Source organism: Oncorhynchus clarkii, chromosome 5 (genome assembly GCF_045791955.1).
Source record: "Oncorhynchus clarkii lewisi isolate Uvic-CL-2024 chromosome 5, UVic_Ocla_1.0, whole genome shotgun sequence".
Taxonomy (NCBI): Eukaryota; Metazoa; Chordata; class Actinopteri; order Salmoniformes; family Salmonidae; genus Oncorhynchus; species Oncorhynchus clarkii.
This window is the reverse complement of record NC_092151.1, coordinates 9,420,253-9,436,460: the sequence shown is the minus strand read 5'-3', so window position 1 is coordinate 9,436,460 and position 16,208 is coordinate 9,420,253. Positions and strand designations below refer to the sequence as shown.

At 41.0% G+C, this 16,208-nt stretch overlaps 1 protein-coding gene across 5 annotated transcripts in view; it reads left to right on the top strand.

Annotated features, from left to right (window-relative positions):
• Positions 1-16,208, top strand: part of LOC139408309 (diphosphoinositol pentakisphosphate kinase 2) — a 65,896-nt gene that overhangs the window by 30,196 nt on the left and 19,492 nt on the right. For 3 of the 5 annotated variants that reach the window (XM_071152031.1, XM_071152030.1, XM_071152027.1), the window contains exons 19-26: positions 3,406-3,629; positions 4,065-4,192; positions 4,568-4,682; positions 4,953-5,060; positions 5,688-5,804; positions 6,234-6,413; positions 10,419-10,592; positions 15,666-15,741. In XM_071152031.1, the coding sequence (XP_071008132.1) occupies positions 3,406-3,629; positions 4,065-4,192; positions 4,568-4,682; positions 4,953-5,060; positions 5,688-5,804; positions 6,234-6,413; positions 10,419-10,592; positions 15,666-15,741 (1,122 nt within the window). The remainder of the gene's footprint in view (positions 1-3,405; positions 3,630-4,064; positions 4,193-4,567; positions 4,683-4,952; positions 5,061-5,687; positions 5,805-6,233; positions 6,414-10,418; positions 10,593-15,665; positions 15,742-16,208) is intronic. The other 2 variants (XM_071152028.1, XM_071152029.1) reach the window with 1 other exon arrangement.

Here is a 16,208-nt window from a genome sequence, read left to right as displayed (position 1 = left end):
AAGTTTGTGGAAATGTGAAAGGAATGTAGGAGAATATAACACAATAGATCTGATAAACGATAATACAAAGAAATGTTTGTGTTTTTTTGTACCATCTTTGAAATACAAGAGAAAGGCCATAATGCATTATTCCAGCCCAGGTGCAATATACATTCTGACCACTAGATGGCAGCGGTGTATGTGCAAAGTTTTAGACTGATCCAATGAACATTGCATTTCTGTTCAAAATGTTGTATCAAGACTGCACAAATATGCCTAATTTGTTTATTAATAACTTTTTATGTTCAAAATTGTTCATTCTCCTCAAACAATAGCATGGTATTCTTTCACTGTAATAGCAACTGTAAATTGGACAGTGCAGTTAGCTTAAATTCTTGTTAATCTTTCTGCCAATATCAGATGATATTTGTCCTAGGAAAATGACACTGATTCCCGAAGAGGCTTTTAACTAGGCAAGTCAGTTAAGAACAAATTCTTATTTACAGTAACGCCTACCGGGGGAACTGTGGATTAACTGCCTTGTTCAGGGGCAGAACGACAGATCTTGGGATCCAATCCAGCAACATTTCGGTTACTAGTCCAACACTCTAAATCAAATCAAATCAAATTTTATTTGTCACATACACATGGTTAGCAGATGTTAATGCGAGTGTAGCGAAATGCTTGTGCTTCTAGTTCCGACAATGCAGTAATAACCAACAAGTAATCTAGCTAACAATTCCAAAACTACTACCTTATAGACAGACACAAGTGTAAGGGGATAAAGAATATGTACAAAAGATATATGAATGAGTGATGGTACAGAGCGGCATAGGCAAGATACAGTAGATGGTATTGAGTACAGTATATACATATGAGATGAGTATGTAAACAAAGTGGCATAGTTAAAGTGGCTAGTGATACATGTATTACATAAAGATGCAGTAGATTATATAGAGTACAGTATATACGTATACATATGAGATGAATAATGTAGGGTATGTAAACATTATATTAGGTAGCATTGTTTAAAGTGGCTAGTGATATATTTTACATAATTTCCCATCAATTCCCATTATTAAAGTGGCTGGAGTTGAGTCAGTGTGTTGGCAGCAGCCACTCAATGTTAGTGGTGGCTGTTTAACAGTCTGATGGCCTTGAGATAGAAGCTGTTCTTCAGTCTCTCGGTCCCAGCTTTGATGCACCTGTACTGACCTCGCCTTCTGGATGATAGCGGGGTGAACAGGCAGTGGCTCGGGTGGTTGTTGTCCTTGATGATCTTTATGGCTTTCCTGTGACATCGGGTGGTGTAGGTGTCCTGGAGGGCAGGTAGTTTGCCCCCGGTGATGCGTTGTGCAGACCTCACTACCCTCTGGAGAGCCTTACGGTTGTGGGCGGAGCAGTTGCCGTACCAGGCGGTGATACAGCCCGACAGGATGCTCTCGATTGTGCATCTGTAGAAGTTTGTGAGTGCTTTTGGTGACAAGCCGAATTTCTTCAGCCTCCTGAGGTTGAAGAGGCGCTGCTGCGCCTTCTTCACGATGCTGTCTGTGTGGGTGGACCAATTCAGTTTGTCTGTGATGTGTACGCTGAGGAACTTAACTTACTACCCTCTCCACTACTGTTCCATCGATGTGGATAGGGGGGTGTTCCCTCTGCTGTTTCCTGAAGTCCACAATCATCTCCTTAGTTTTGTTGACGTTGAGTGTGAGGTTATTTTCCTGACACCACACTCCGAGGGCCCTCACCTCCTCCCTGTAGCCGTCTCGTCGTTGTTGGTAATCAAGCCTACCACTGTTGTGTCGTCCGCAAACTTGATGATTGAGTTGGAGGCGTGCGTGGCCACACAGTCGTGGGTGAACAGGGAGTACAGGAGAGGGCTCAGAACGCACCCTTGTGGGGCCCCAGTGTTGAAGATCAGCGGGGTGGAGATGTTGTTGCCTACCACCTGGGGGCGGCCCGTCAGGAAGTCCAGTACCCAGTTGCACAGGGCGGGGTCGAGCTTGATGACGAGCTTGGAGGGCACTATGGTGTTAAATGCCGAGCTGTAGTCGATGAACAGCATTCTCACATAGGTATTCCTCTTGTCCAGGTGGGTTAGGGCAGTGTGCAGTGTGGTTGAGATTGCATCGTCTGTGGACCTATTTGGGCGGTAAGCAAATTGGAGTGGGTCTAGGGTGTCAGGTAGGGTGGAGGTGATATGGTCCTTGACTAGTCTCTCAAAGCACTTCATGATGACGGAAGTGAGTGCTACGGGGCGGTAGTCGTTTAGCTCAGTTACCTTAGTGTTGGGGCGTCACTACAACATGGGGTTCGATCCCATGCTGTGTCACAACCGGCCATGACCGGGAGTCCTGTAGGGCGGCGTACAAGGGGCCCAGCATCGTGTAGGTTAGAGGAAGGTTTGGTCGGGGGGGGGGCTTTACTTGATTCATTGCACTCTAGCAACACCTTGTGGCGGGCCGGGCACCTGCAGGCTGACTTCTGTTGTCATTTGAACGGTGTTTCCTCCGACACATTGGTCCAACTAGCTTCCTAGTTAAGTGAGCGGGTGTTAAGAAGCAGGGATTGGCGGGTCATGTTTCAGAGGACGCGTGACTCGACCTTCGCCTCTCCTGAACCCGTTGGGGAGTTGCAGTTTTTATTTTTTTATTTCACCTTTATTTAACCAGGTAGGCAAGTTGAGAACAAGTTCTCATTTACAATTGCGACCTCGCCAAGATAAAGCAAAGCAGTTCGACACATACAACAACACAGAGTTACACATGGAATAAACAAAGCATACAGTCAATAATACAGTATAAACAAGTCTATATACGATGTGAGCAAATGTGTTGAGATAGGGGAGGTAAAGGCAAAAAAAGGCCATGGTGGCAAAGTAAATACAATATAGCAAGTAAAACACTGGAATGGTAGATTTGCAGTGGAAGAATCTGCAAAGTAGAAATAAAAATAATGGGGTGCAAAGGAGCAAAATAAATAAATAAATAAAATAAATACAGTAGGGAAAGAGGCAGTGATGACACCAAGATGGTAATCATGAAATTGGGGGGGGGGGGGGGTAAAAATTGCAACAAAAAAAGAAATGTATGTACCAGATGAAAGTAGATTACACTGATATTCACAGTTACTTAATTAAAGTAGTTTTGACTCAGTTCTTATTCATTATTTGACATGCCATATTTTACCACAATATCTAAAAGTTATTGGGATATGAATGAAAGACACAATATTAAACCATTTAATTATTTTATTTTTATTGAATGATGTTTTGGTCAAACTGTCATCTACATGTGGTAGTCGCAGTATTTGTGTACATTCCTTTTAACAGTAGAATTTAAAATGTCATACATTTCAAATTGTTCATATAACTTGTTGTCCTGCACCTATAGTGTAATGTTCATTTGAAAAAAATGTACTTTCTAGACATCCAATTGTACCATAGCGAGACTCTGGATCTGATGCTGCGGCGCTGGGCCAAGCTGGAGAAGGACTTCCGGATGAAGAACGGCCGCTACAACATCAGCAAGATCCCAGACATCTACGACTGCATCAAGTACGACGTGCAGCACAACAGCTCCCTCAACCTGTCTAACACTATGGAGATCTACCGCCTGTCCAAGGCCCTGGCCGACATCGTCATTCCACAGGTATGTTCCACGTTTGGATCAAAGATTTGATTGCCATTTATGTAGCTAGCGCCTTTCACCAAGACACTACAGTGATGCACAGCAGACGTACAGCACCGTATACTCTCCATACATCGTGGTGAAGTTTGGAGTGATTCAAGCATTTAATAGTGGCAGCCCCTATTACATTCTGCTTATAGATATAGTTTATTTGGTAAATATTTTCTTAACTCTTCTTGAACTGCTCTGTTGGTTAAGGGCTTGTAAGTAAACATTTCACGGTAAGGTCTACACCTGTTGTATTCGGCGAATGTGACAAATAAAGTTTGATTTATATCTTGTAGTGTTACCAGATAGACTAGTAATAGGTGTTTGGTTAAAGGGACATTTGTTTTAGTGGCCACTGTTGTGCTCTTGTTGAAATAAACATATTTTTTTACACCCCTGTCCCGTCAGGAGTATGGTATCTCTCAACCTGAGAAGCTGGACATAGCCAAGGGCTACTGCACCCCCCTCATTCGCAAGATCCGCTCCGACCTGCAGAGGACACAGGACGACGACACCGTCAACAAACTGCACCCTGTGTAAGACATTTCTCGAACTCGGGGCTCCAGAGTGGTGCAGCGCTCTAAGGCACTGCATCTCAGTGGGCTCCAGAGTGGCACAGAGTGCTAGAGGCGTCACTACAGACACCCTAGTTCGAATCCAGGCTGTATCAACAATCGGCCGTGATTGGTAGTACCATAGGGCGGTGCACAATTGGCCCAGTGTCGTCCTGGTTTGGCCGGTGTAGGCCGTCATTGTAAACAAGAATTTGTTCTTAACTGACTTGCCAAGTTAAATAAAGGTTAAATAAAAAATAAATGTAAAAAAACATGTGGAGTCACCATCCTCAGAGTAGTATCCATATCGTTCTCCCTATGAAATACAATTGCAGTTGTCTCGTGTGTGTTGTCCAGGTATTCCCGTGGAGTCATGTCCCCGGAGCGTCATGTCAGGACCAGGCTGTACTTCACCAGTGAGAGCCACGTGCACTCCCTGCTCTCCATCCTCCGCTACGGAGCTTTCTGTGACGTGAGTCCTCTCTAACATTGGTCCTGAACTTCCGTACGTTTACATTTCTGTATTGTATCTATTGAACCAGTTTAAAGGGCCATGTTTCACATTAGAATCCACCAAACATTGTGTATTGCATATATGTATTAATATGTGTCACGTTTTTGTTGTTGTGTGGTTTATTTATTTTTTTGTCTACCAAATAGAACCACATTTTACCCAGAAAAATGTGGTTAATATGGCTTAAATATGTCTGAATCCCATATTTAACTGTTGCTCATATCCCAGGAGACCAAAGATGACCAATGGAAGAGGGCCATGGAGTACCTCAAGGTGGTCAGCGAGCTGAACTACATGACACAGATTGTAATCATGCTTTACGAGGACCCTAACAAGGTACTGTAAGGTCCAAGTATATGCCTGTGGGTTTTGGTTATGTTAACTAGCAGCCTGACTCAGCTGCTGACACCAGCTGAGTCATCACACAGCCACTGTAAGTGGGATTGTTGGAGTAGAAACAGATTTTATTTTCATAGCCGATATAGAATGGATCTATATCTATTTACTGAGGAAGTTGTCATACTAATGGCGCTCAGTATTATGGCGCTCAGTATTATGGGTCATAGAGGTAACAATGCGCGTTCATCTCTACTTGTTTTGTGGTATGTTTTTGAGGGTAACACCAAGGTTATTATAATATTAATATAATAATAGTTAGGTGGGTACTTATTATTTGTCCTATTTCACACATGTACAAGTGTGTATTATACGCATGTGTGAATTGGAAATGTTTATTTTTTTTCCGCATTTCCCAACTTCTCGTCGGAGATTGGGGTCACGGCCGGAGTCTGCCATTATCAACGACTGCCCTGTAGAAAATTAGGGCTCAAGGGCACATCAACATATTTTTTTTCACCTCTTTGGTTCTCGGATTCAAACTAGCAACCTTTCGGTTACTGGCCCAACACACGCCACGCTGCCTGCCACCTTATTATTACCTGCACCATTGTACCATTACTCTAGGACCCTTCGTCTGAGGAGCGCTTCCACGTGGAGCTGCATTTCAGCCCGGGAGCCAAGGGCTGTGAGGACGATAAAAACCTGCCCTCAGGGTTTGGCTACAGACCAGCTTCTCGAGAGGTAAGGGGTCCCAGTTTCTGAAGAAACCATGTGTGTGTCTCATTAGATGCAGGTCTTTGTAGAACTGTGTAACCACTTTTAGGGTGGCATATGGTGAATGCTGATGTAGTTACTGGGAAAAAGTTGATAGAAAAGCTTATTGAGGTTAAAAGTGTTTTATGGGTGTGAGTTGTGTAGTTAATATTAGTATTCGGCTTACTCACATCTTGACAGGAAGTAGTTAATCTTAGAGGCAACATGAATGAGCCTATATCCTGTTAGTTTTTTTACTCCATTGTGTGTGTTTTTCTGATTAATCAGGAATTCCAGATCTTTTTTTTCCAAACCTCTGAAATCATCTTATTTATTTTTCTCATGGTTTAAAGTGGACTATAACCTTATTTTCCCTTATACATGATGTTCTACCAATCGTATCCCTGTCATCTCCAGAACGAGGGATCAAAGAAGAAGTCTAAGGAAGACAACGACGAGGAGTCGGCCGCCGCCAACGCCAAGCGGGACGAGCCGGACCGAGCAGCCCTAATGATGTTTAGGCCACTGGTGTCTGACCCCATCTACATCAACAGAAAGTGCCCACTGCCCCGCTCCAAAAAGATTGGCTCTGTGGAAGTAAGTGCCACCTTCAGGTCCAGTTCAGAATACACAGGTGGTATAAAGGATAGACTGTATAAGAGTTGTAAAGTGTCACAACAAACGTACACTATGATAGTCACCTGCTAGCTACATTGGTGATAAAAATGCCTGGTTAGTGGTACTGCTCTTGTATGTAATTGGCTTGAATAGGTTTTTGGGTTAGTACTGTGTAGTGTTGTATGTTTACAGCAGAGCTATTCAACAGAATAACAATGTGCACTGAAAGGGGTCACCTGATGAGTCACCAGCCCCCTTTGGAATGTAAGCTTACTGTGTTACTTATTACAGTAATATACCATTACAATTAGAACAAGGAGTGATTTTTAAGGTCTCAAAACAATGCTGGTGTGACTACCTTCTCTCAATAGCCCAGCCGCGAGCAAGTAACAATTGTAAAATGTACACTACCGTTCAAAAGTTTGGGGTCACTTAGAAATGTCCTTGTTTTTTAAAGAAAAGCACATATTTTTTCCTTTAATATAACATCAAATTGATCAGAAATACAGTGTAGACATTGTTAATGTTGTAAATGACTGTTGTAGCTGGAAATGGCTGATTTGTAATGGAATATCTACATAGGTGTACAGAGGCCCATTATCAGCAACCATCACTCCTGTGTTCCAATGGCATGTTGTGTTAGCTAATCAGAGTTTATCATTTTAAAAGGCTAATTGATCATTAGAAAACCCTTTTTCAATTATGTTAGCACAGCTGAAAACTGTTGTTCTGATTAAATAAGCAATAAAACTGTCCTCCTTTAGACTAGTTGAGTGTCTGGAGCATTATCATTTGTGGGTTTGATTACAGGCTGAAAATGTCCAGAAACAAATACTTTTTTCTGAAACTCGTCAGTCTATTCATGTTCTGAGAAATGAAGACTATTCCATGCAAGAAATTGCCAAGAAACTGAAGAACTCGTACAACACGGTGTACTACTCCCTTCGCAGAACAGCGCAAACTGGCTCTAACCAGAATAGAAAGAGTGGCAGGCCCCGGTGCACAACTGAGAAAGAGGACAAGTATATTGTGTTTAGTTTGAGAAACAGAAACCTCACAAGTCCTCACCTGGCAGCTTCATTAAATAGTACCTGCAAAACACCAGTCTCAACGTCAACAGTGAAGTGGCGACTTCGGGATGCTGGCCTTTTAGGCAGAATTCCTCTGTCCAGTGTCTGTGTTATTTTGCCTGTCTTAATCCTTCATTTTTATTGGCCAGTCTGAGATATGGCTTTTTCTTTGCAACTCTGCCTAGAAGGCCAGCATCCCGGAGTCGCCTCTTCACTGTTGACGTTGAGACTGGTGTTTTGCGGGTACTATTTAATGAAGCTGCCAATTGAAGATTTGTGAGGCGTCTGTTTTTCAAACTAGACACACTAATGTACTTGTCCTCTTGCTCAGTTGTGCATCGGGGCCTTCCACTCCTCTTTCTATTCTGGTTACAGCCAGTTTGCGCTGTTCTGTGAAGGGAGTAGTACACAGCGTTGTATGAGATCAGTTAGCCTTTTAAAATGATAAACTTGGATTAGCTAACACAACGTGCCAATGGAACACAGGAGTGATTGTTGCTGATAATGGTCCTCTGTACGCCTATGTAAATATTCCATACAAAATCTGCCGTTTCCAGCTACAATAGTCATTAACAATGTCTACACTGTATTTCTGATCAATTTGATGTTTATTTTAATTAACAAAAAATGTGCTTTTCTTTCAAAAACAAGGACATTTCTAAGTGACCCCAAACTTTTGAACAGTAGTGTATCTTTGATGGTCCATCTTTGCATGAACACACAAAAGTCCTCAAAGGAAGCACTTTGCTATTCTACAAGTAGCGTTGGCCTTGGTCGTTGAGAGAAATGAAGTGCCACGTTAGCTATGAAGCTTTCAGCAAACTCACCTCGGAAAGTTGTTACCTGTAATTTGAAACTTTGTTTTTATCTGGATCTTCAACTTCTTTGCTTGCAATATTCAGATCTATGTCTGTATATTCATGTTGATATATTTAATTTATTTTTAATGTAATATTGAAATCTATTTCTGTGTACCCACCCACACACAAAACATTGCTGTATGTTGCTGAGTGTGGTGAGTGCATGGTAACTACTGGTCTTTGAAAATGTTGTAGAAACTAATCAATTTTCACTTTTTTTAATTTAAGTGGTGGTCACCAATACACTTTCTTAGAAGAAATTTGCTAATTTTTACGTCTGTATTCTACACTTTACCTTTATAAAATTCAGCTTGATGCAGTCACTCAGGTTATAAGTAATAATAAATAATTTGTAATAATATATATATTTTTTTGTTGTCTAGAAGTCAATGTTATTTGCTAAATTCATATCTACTGTACCTTCTAATCTCCATTGCATATACTTCAGTAATGCACTAAGTCCCACCCCCACAGTACACCTTGCATGTGCATAAGAGTGCCACATTTATATTTACGTTTGTTTCCTTCAGATCACAAGGAAATGTTCTGCAAGCAGCGTGTACCATCACTTTTGCCAAACAACAACCCCTATGTTTCAAATTCACCAGTTGCACAACCAACACTGGTTATTGTGTTGCATTCACTATACACTCGTATAAGTGTTAAAATCAACTCAACAAGAGTATTTTTTTAACTTGAATTGTTGATTACATTGTCATACCTGGCGGCAGGTAGCCTAGTGGTTTAGATTGTTGGGCCAGTAACCGAAAGGTCGCTGGTTTGAATCCCTGAGCCGACTAGGTGAAATATCTGTCAATGTGCCCTTGAGCACGGCACTTAACCCTAATTGTTCTGGATAAGAGCTTCAGCTAAATGACTAAAATGTCAATGTAATACTGCTGGCTTTTAAGGCTATATATTACAAAAGCAACTATCTCTGTACATCTTTTGACTAATAGTGAATATTGTGCCTTACCCACAGTATTGTAGTGTAGATTGTCCCTCACCCACAGTATTGTAGTGTAGATTGTCCCTCACCCACTGTATTGTAGTGAAATTGTCCCTCACCCACAGTATTGTAGTGTAAATTGTCCCTCACCCACAGTATTGTAGTGTAGATTGTCCCTCACCCACAGTATTGTAGTGTAGATTGTCCCTCACCCACTGTATTGTAGTGAAATTGTCCCTCACCCACTGTATTGTAGGGAATATTGTCCCTCACCCACTATATTATACTGTAGATTGTCCCTCCTCACCCACTGTATTATAGTGTAGATTGTCCCTCACCCACTGTATTATAGTGTAGATTGTCCCTCACCCACTGTATTATAGTGTAGATTGTCCCTCACCCACTGTATTATAGTGTAGATTGTCCCTCCTCACCCACTGTATTATAGTGTAGATTGTCCCTCCTCACCCACTGTATTATAGTGTAGATTGTCCCTCACCCACTGTATTATAGTGTAGATTGTCCCTCACCCACTGTATTATAGTGTAGATTGTCCCTCCTCACCCACTGTATTATAGTGTAGATTGTCCCTCCTCACCCACTGTATTATAGTCACTGGTCTTTCACATTATCACATGGTGTTGGCAGTACACTGTTTGGTGATTTAACTTGACTTAATACATTACACCAGCTGTATGCTGACACTAATGCTGAGAGAACAGTCTACACACATCAGCTAAAGTTGCCCAGGGCTACATTTACTTTAAAATGTATGTATTGATTGTTCATTATCTGATTAACGAACTTGTGCCAGGATCACAGAATTGACCTGCTTGTCAATGTGACCCGGAAATGGACAGTCTAACAATTGCTAGTACATTGATGTTTTTGTTTTTTTACTTTCCTTTTAGTCCCCATTGCAGCCAGACTTTATCAAGACCGCAGCTGGCAAAGTATGACGATACATTATACCAAACCTAAACAAAAAAACAGTTCCTACTTGTGAATGTTGATGGGACACACATACATTAGCTGGAGACTGTTCTTTTTTTTTTTTTGTAATGTTGCATGACTGTGCTGTTTCTGCCCCCTCTCTCACTTCCAGGAAGAGAGCCCCCTGAGTGTGTCTAGCCCTGACTCTATTGGTACCTGGCTTCATTACACCTGTGGTGTTGGTACTGGGCGTCGAAGACGCAGATCAGGGGACCAAATCACTTCCTCCCCTGTCTCCCCCAAATCACTGGCTTTCACATCCAGTATTTTTGGCTCATGGCAACAGGTTTTTACCCATTTTAATTTATTATCCACACAAACAGATGACACCTACTCTTGTTCATGTGCACTTAAAAACACTGCTGCGGTCTGCAAGGACACCTAATCAGCAGATTGATGTAAAGATGCCATTTTTACCCCTATTCGCAATTTCAAAAAATGTTTGCCATTTTCATAATTTAAAAAAAAACAACCTAAATGGTACTGTGAAGAATGATTCCTTTTTGTCTTTCATTTTTTGGGGGGGTCATTCGGTTCATTGGGTCCATACAGTGAAGATGATAACTCTTGAAACAAGGTTACATTTTAGTGTCTTAAATTGTAATAGCATTGCAATTCAAAGATTGCTGGCTATGGGATACTCATTTTGCACTGTATTTAAAAAAAATATATATATATTTTGCAGCTAACGTTGTTGCTCTGCTGCCTTGGTGGAATTCACACTTTCCTCACAATGTGGCCACAATGTCTACTAGAGGTACACCTAAAGTGCTTAGCACCAACCAGCTAATGAGACACTGTCTGTGGCTCTCTCCCTGGTTTCATCTTTGTTGCGGTTTCTCCCTGTTTTGTTGTTCCCCGGGTAAATATATTTTAAAAACATTTTTTATCAAATACCTGCTCATGGACTCTTTCAATTATGGCTGTGTGAAATACAGGACCAGTCAAACGTCTGGACACACCTGCTCATTCAAGGGTTTTTCTTAATTGTTTTATTATTTTCTACATTGTAGAATAACAGTGAAGACATCAAAACTATTAAATAACACATGGAATCATGTAGTAACCAAAAAAGTGTTCAACAAATCAAAATATATTTTATACTTGATGTTGAGATGTCTGTAACTTGAACTCTGTGAAGCATTTATTTGGGCTGTAATTTCTGAGGCTGGTAACCCAGAGTTTCCTCTGCAGCTGAGGTAACTCTGGGTCTTCCTTTCCTGTGGAGATCCTAATCAGAGCCAGTTTCATCAAAGCGCTTGATGGTTTTTGCAACTGTACTTGGAAGATACTTTCAAAGTTCTTGACATTTTCCACATTGACTGACCTTCATTTCAGTAATGATGGACTGTTGTTTCTCATTGCTTATTTGAGCTGTTCTTGCCATAATATGAACTTGGTCTTTTACCACATAGAGCTATATTCTGTATACCCCCCCTACCTTGTCACAACAAATTAACTTTTAACAAGGCACATCTGCTAATTGAAATGCATTCCAGGTGACTACCTCATGAAGCCGGTTGAGAGAATGCCAAGAGTGTGCAAAGCAGTCAAGGCAATGGGTGGCTACTTTGAAGAATCTCAAATATAACACATTTTTGGTTACTACATGATTCCATGTGTGTTATTTCATAGTTCTAATGTCTTCACTATTATTCTACAATATATAAAATAGTAAAACATAAAGTAGAAGCCTGGGATGAGTAGGTGTGTCCAAACCTTTGACTGGTACTCTATATTCCACTATATTGGTATCAATACTGTATATTCCACTATATTGGTATCAATACTGTATATTCCACTATATTGGTATCAATACTCTATATTCCACTATATTGGTATCAATACTCTATATTCCACTATATTCATAACTTGAACAACAGAATGTATGTCTTTCTTTTGTCATGCATTTTCACGTTTTGCCAACAAGAAAAGCCATAATCGAACCAGTCTGTCTGCACAGTTTGGAGTCGTTCTTTTCATCCATCTAAGAGACTTGGTAAAGACCACTCTTTATATTAATCTGCTGAAACAGACATTAGCTGTCCTTCGCGACTTGCTCGGATTTGCTGTTGAGTGAGAATTTGAACAATAATCTGGGCCACTATCAGAGTGGCTAGTGTGACTAACTAACATGCAGATTTTGGAGATCTGTTTGGGGTGGGATGTCCGTCCTAAGCTTGCCTGCCGCTTATGCCTCCAAGAAATTTGGCCCAACTCGGCTGCGATGGAATTTAACACACTCTTTTCTAATGGGTCACTGCTTTGCTCAAATCAAATGTAAAGCAGGCTATTTCAACTACATTTCTCACCCCATTTGCCAAATGGACACAACCAGATTTGAATGTGAAATTGGCTGTATTTTATACTTTTGACCAGATGATATTAACGATAGGGCCATTGAAGTCATCCTATAAACTGGAAATGCAGTGTGAATATTTAAAGCAGGTCTAAGGTTGACACTAAATCATATTGAAAGGTGATATCTTTCAATTATAGCAGTGATCAATAATAGTATGTATTATAGAATATATATATATATATATATATATGTGTGTATAATAGTATGTATTATAGTATATTAAACAGTGCATTCTGAAAGTATTCAGACCCCTTCCCTTTCTCCACATTGTTACGTTTACAGCCTCATTCTAAAATTGTTTTTGTTTTTTTATATAAAAATAAAAATTGTCCATCTACTCACACTACCCCATAATGATAAAGCAAAAGCGTTTTAATTTTTTTTGCAAATTTATAAAAAATAATAATAAAACCAAACTTATTTACTGAAGTATTCAGACCGTTTGTTATGAGATTTGAAATTGAGCTCCAGTGCGTCCTGTTTCCCTTGATCATCCTTGATGTTTCTACAACTTGATTGGAGTCCAACTGTGGTAAGTTCAATTGATTGGACATGATTTGGAAAGGAAAACGCACCCGATTTGGAAACACATCTTTCTGTATAAGGTCCCACATTTGACAGTGCATGTCAGAGCAAAAACCAAGCAATGAGGTTGAAGAAATTGTTCGTAGAGCTCCGAGATATTATTGTCGAGGCACAGATCTGGGGAAGGGTACCAAAACTTTTCTGCAGCTTAGATGGTCCCCAGTGGCCTCGTCATCCTTAAGTGGAAGAAGTTCAAGACTCTCTCTAGAGCTGGCTGTCCGGCCAAACTGCGCAATCGGGGGAGAAGGGCCTTGGTCAGGGATGTGACCAAAAATCCTATGGTCACTCTGACAGAGCTCCAGCGTTTCTCTGTGTAGATGGGAGAACCTTCCAGAAGGACAACCATCTCTGCAGCACTCCACCAATCAGGCCTTTATGGGAGAGTGGCCAGACGGAAGCCACTACTCAGTAAAAAGCATATGACAGCCCACTTGGAGTTTGCCAAAGGGAACTTTAAGGACTCTTAGACTATGAGAAACAAGATTCTCTGGTCTGATGAAACCAAGATGGAACTCTTTGGCTTGAATGCCAAGTGTCTGGCGGAAACATGGCACCATCCCTACGGTGAAGCATGGTGGTGGCAGCATCATGCTGTCATGTTTTTCAACGGCAGGGACTGAGAGACTAGTCAGGATTGAGGGAAAGATGAATGGCGCAAAGTTCAGAGAGATCCTTGATATAAACTGGGGTGAAGGTTCACCTTCCAACAGGACAATGACCCTAAGTGCACAGCCAAGACAACGCAGGAGTGGGTTTGGGACAAGTGTCTGAATGTCCTTGAGTGGCCCAGCCAGAGCCCGGACTTGAACCCGATCGAACATCTCTGGAGAGAACTGAAAATAGCTGTGCAGCGATGCTCCCCATCCAACCTGACAGAGCTTGAGATAATCTGTAGAGAAGAATGGGAGAAACTCCCCAAATACAGGTGTGCCATGCTTGTAGCGTCATACCCAAGAAGACTTGAGGCTGTAATCGTTGCCAAAGGTGATTCAACAAAGTACTGAGTAACAGGTCTGAATACTTATGCAACTGTTATTTCATCTTTTTTTTGTCATTATGGTGTGTTGTGTGTAGATTGATGAGAGAAGAAAAAAAACTATTTTAATCAATTTCAGAATAAAGCTGTAACGTAACAAAATGTGTGAAAAGTCATGGGGGTCTGAACACTATATTATAATAATATGTATGTATTATAGAATATTATAATAGTATGTATTATAGTATAATGTATTTGCTGTCAGAGGACACGTGACTGAGTTAAAGGTGCTTATATTATGGCTGTATGTGTGGTGGCACTTAAATGTCTTCATCACACCGTCTGTACAGTACCTAACCACCTACATTTACATCACACTGATGTCATTTACTACAACTGTAGCGTATAGGCTATACCCTACTGTACATAATTAGAAAAGGCATCATTGTAGGCGAACATACAATGATGGACAATTTTATGTATATTTGCCTCAGACTTTCCGAGAAACTCTTATCTCTCAGCCAAACTCACAGCAGGCTAGGTCAGTGCTAGAAGAAGCTTTTATTGGCTTGTCCACACCTCCCCTGTAACTATTCCCCAGGTGATTGCTGTAAATGAGAACGTGTTCTCTGTCATCTCACCTGGTAAAATAAGGGTTAAATAAATACAAAATAAACCCACCACTTCCTGTAATGTGGGTTTTCTGTATGGAGCCTGGTTGGTTTTAGTCACTAAGATGGGTCTTCTGCCCTACTAGACAGGGGGTTACCCTTCCTGGTCCTCCAGGTGAGGTGTGAGAATGGGCTCACAGTGTGCTCATTGTCTTCGTGCTCTCATGACCTTTCAATCCACTGACACAGACCAGGATCCTGCTGTGAGGTCCGCCCCACTCCACCTCTACCTCCCTTCACCCCCCCTAAAAAAAAAGGCAGAGGATCCGCTCATTTCAAGTTTGTCTCGTTTTTTTGTTGTTGTCCGTGCACGAAACGGAGATATTAACATCTTGGATGGGAAAATGAGAACACCAAACTCAACTTCTTTCTTCGTGTTTTGTCTTCACTTTTACTTTTTTTTCTTCTTTAACACGGGTGTAATGTGTATCTTGGTTAAAGTTGTGCAGTCTTGATTGTTTGAAACCTGATTTTCTGCAAACTGTTGCCACGTCCATCCTCGTCCCTCAACTCCTGCATCTCTTCTCACCCGCTGTGTCCTCCGTAATGTCCAACCTCTCACGTGGCATGGACTTCGTGTGGCCATAGGGATGTTGCATGTTCATCTTTCTTTTCTTCTGCTGATTAGTCTTTGTTGGCGTCTGCACTACCATTTCCCTCTGCTGCTTATTGACATGTCTTTCCAGAAAAGGGCATCCGTTTCAGTGAGGTTGTGGACGAGTTTCAGTGAAATGTGGTAATATAGTTTTTTGTTTTCTCCTCTAGGTTCTGTCAGAGAACAATGCCCATGCACAGCGACCTGGTAGACTATACTCTGAACACAAACTCACCCCAGGAGTAGGTAAGCATAATCACTGCTTTTAGGATGTTTGAAACAAATTAGCTCCAATTTATCACTTTATATTATTAAGAAATGTAAAAACAATATGAACATTTTCTTTTTTTTTAAAGAATGTGATTTAGATGTTTCATTATATCCCTAGTTTTCAAATGTTTTAGTTTCTTCACATTACTTCAGCACAACTTCAATGTGAGGGCAAATATTGGAAGTAACTTTTGCAATGCAATGATTTTTTTTAAGGATGTCAGATTTGTTCTGTACTGTATGTTTTCTGACGCATCTCAAATCTTTGCTTTGTGTTGACGGAGCCTCAAACACCTGAAGTGTCATACACTGGCTGCTCTCTTCACAATTAACGATCAATTACTACATCTGTGTTGTGGAGCTTGTTTGACAAAGTAATACTGTCAACAAGCTGTTAAGCATACTTTAGACAAAGATTTTTGCCACACAACTAATACAGTGCT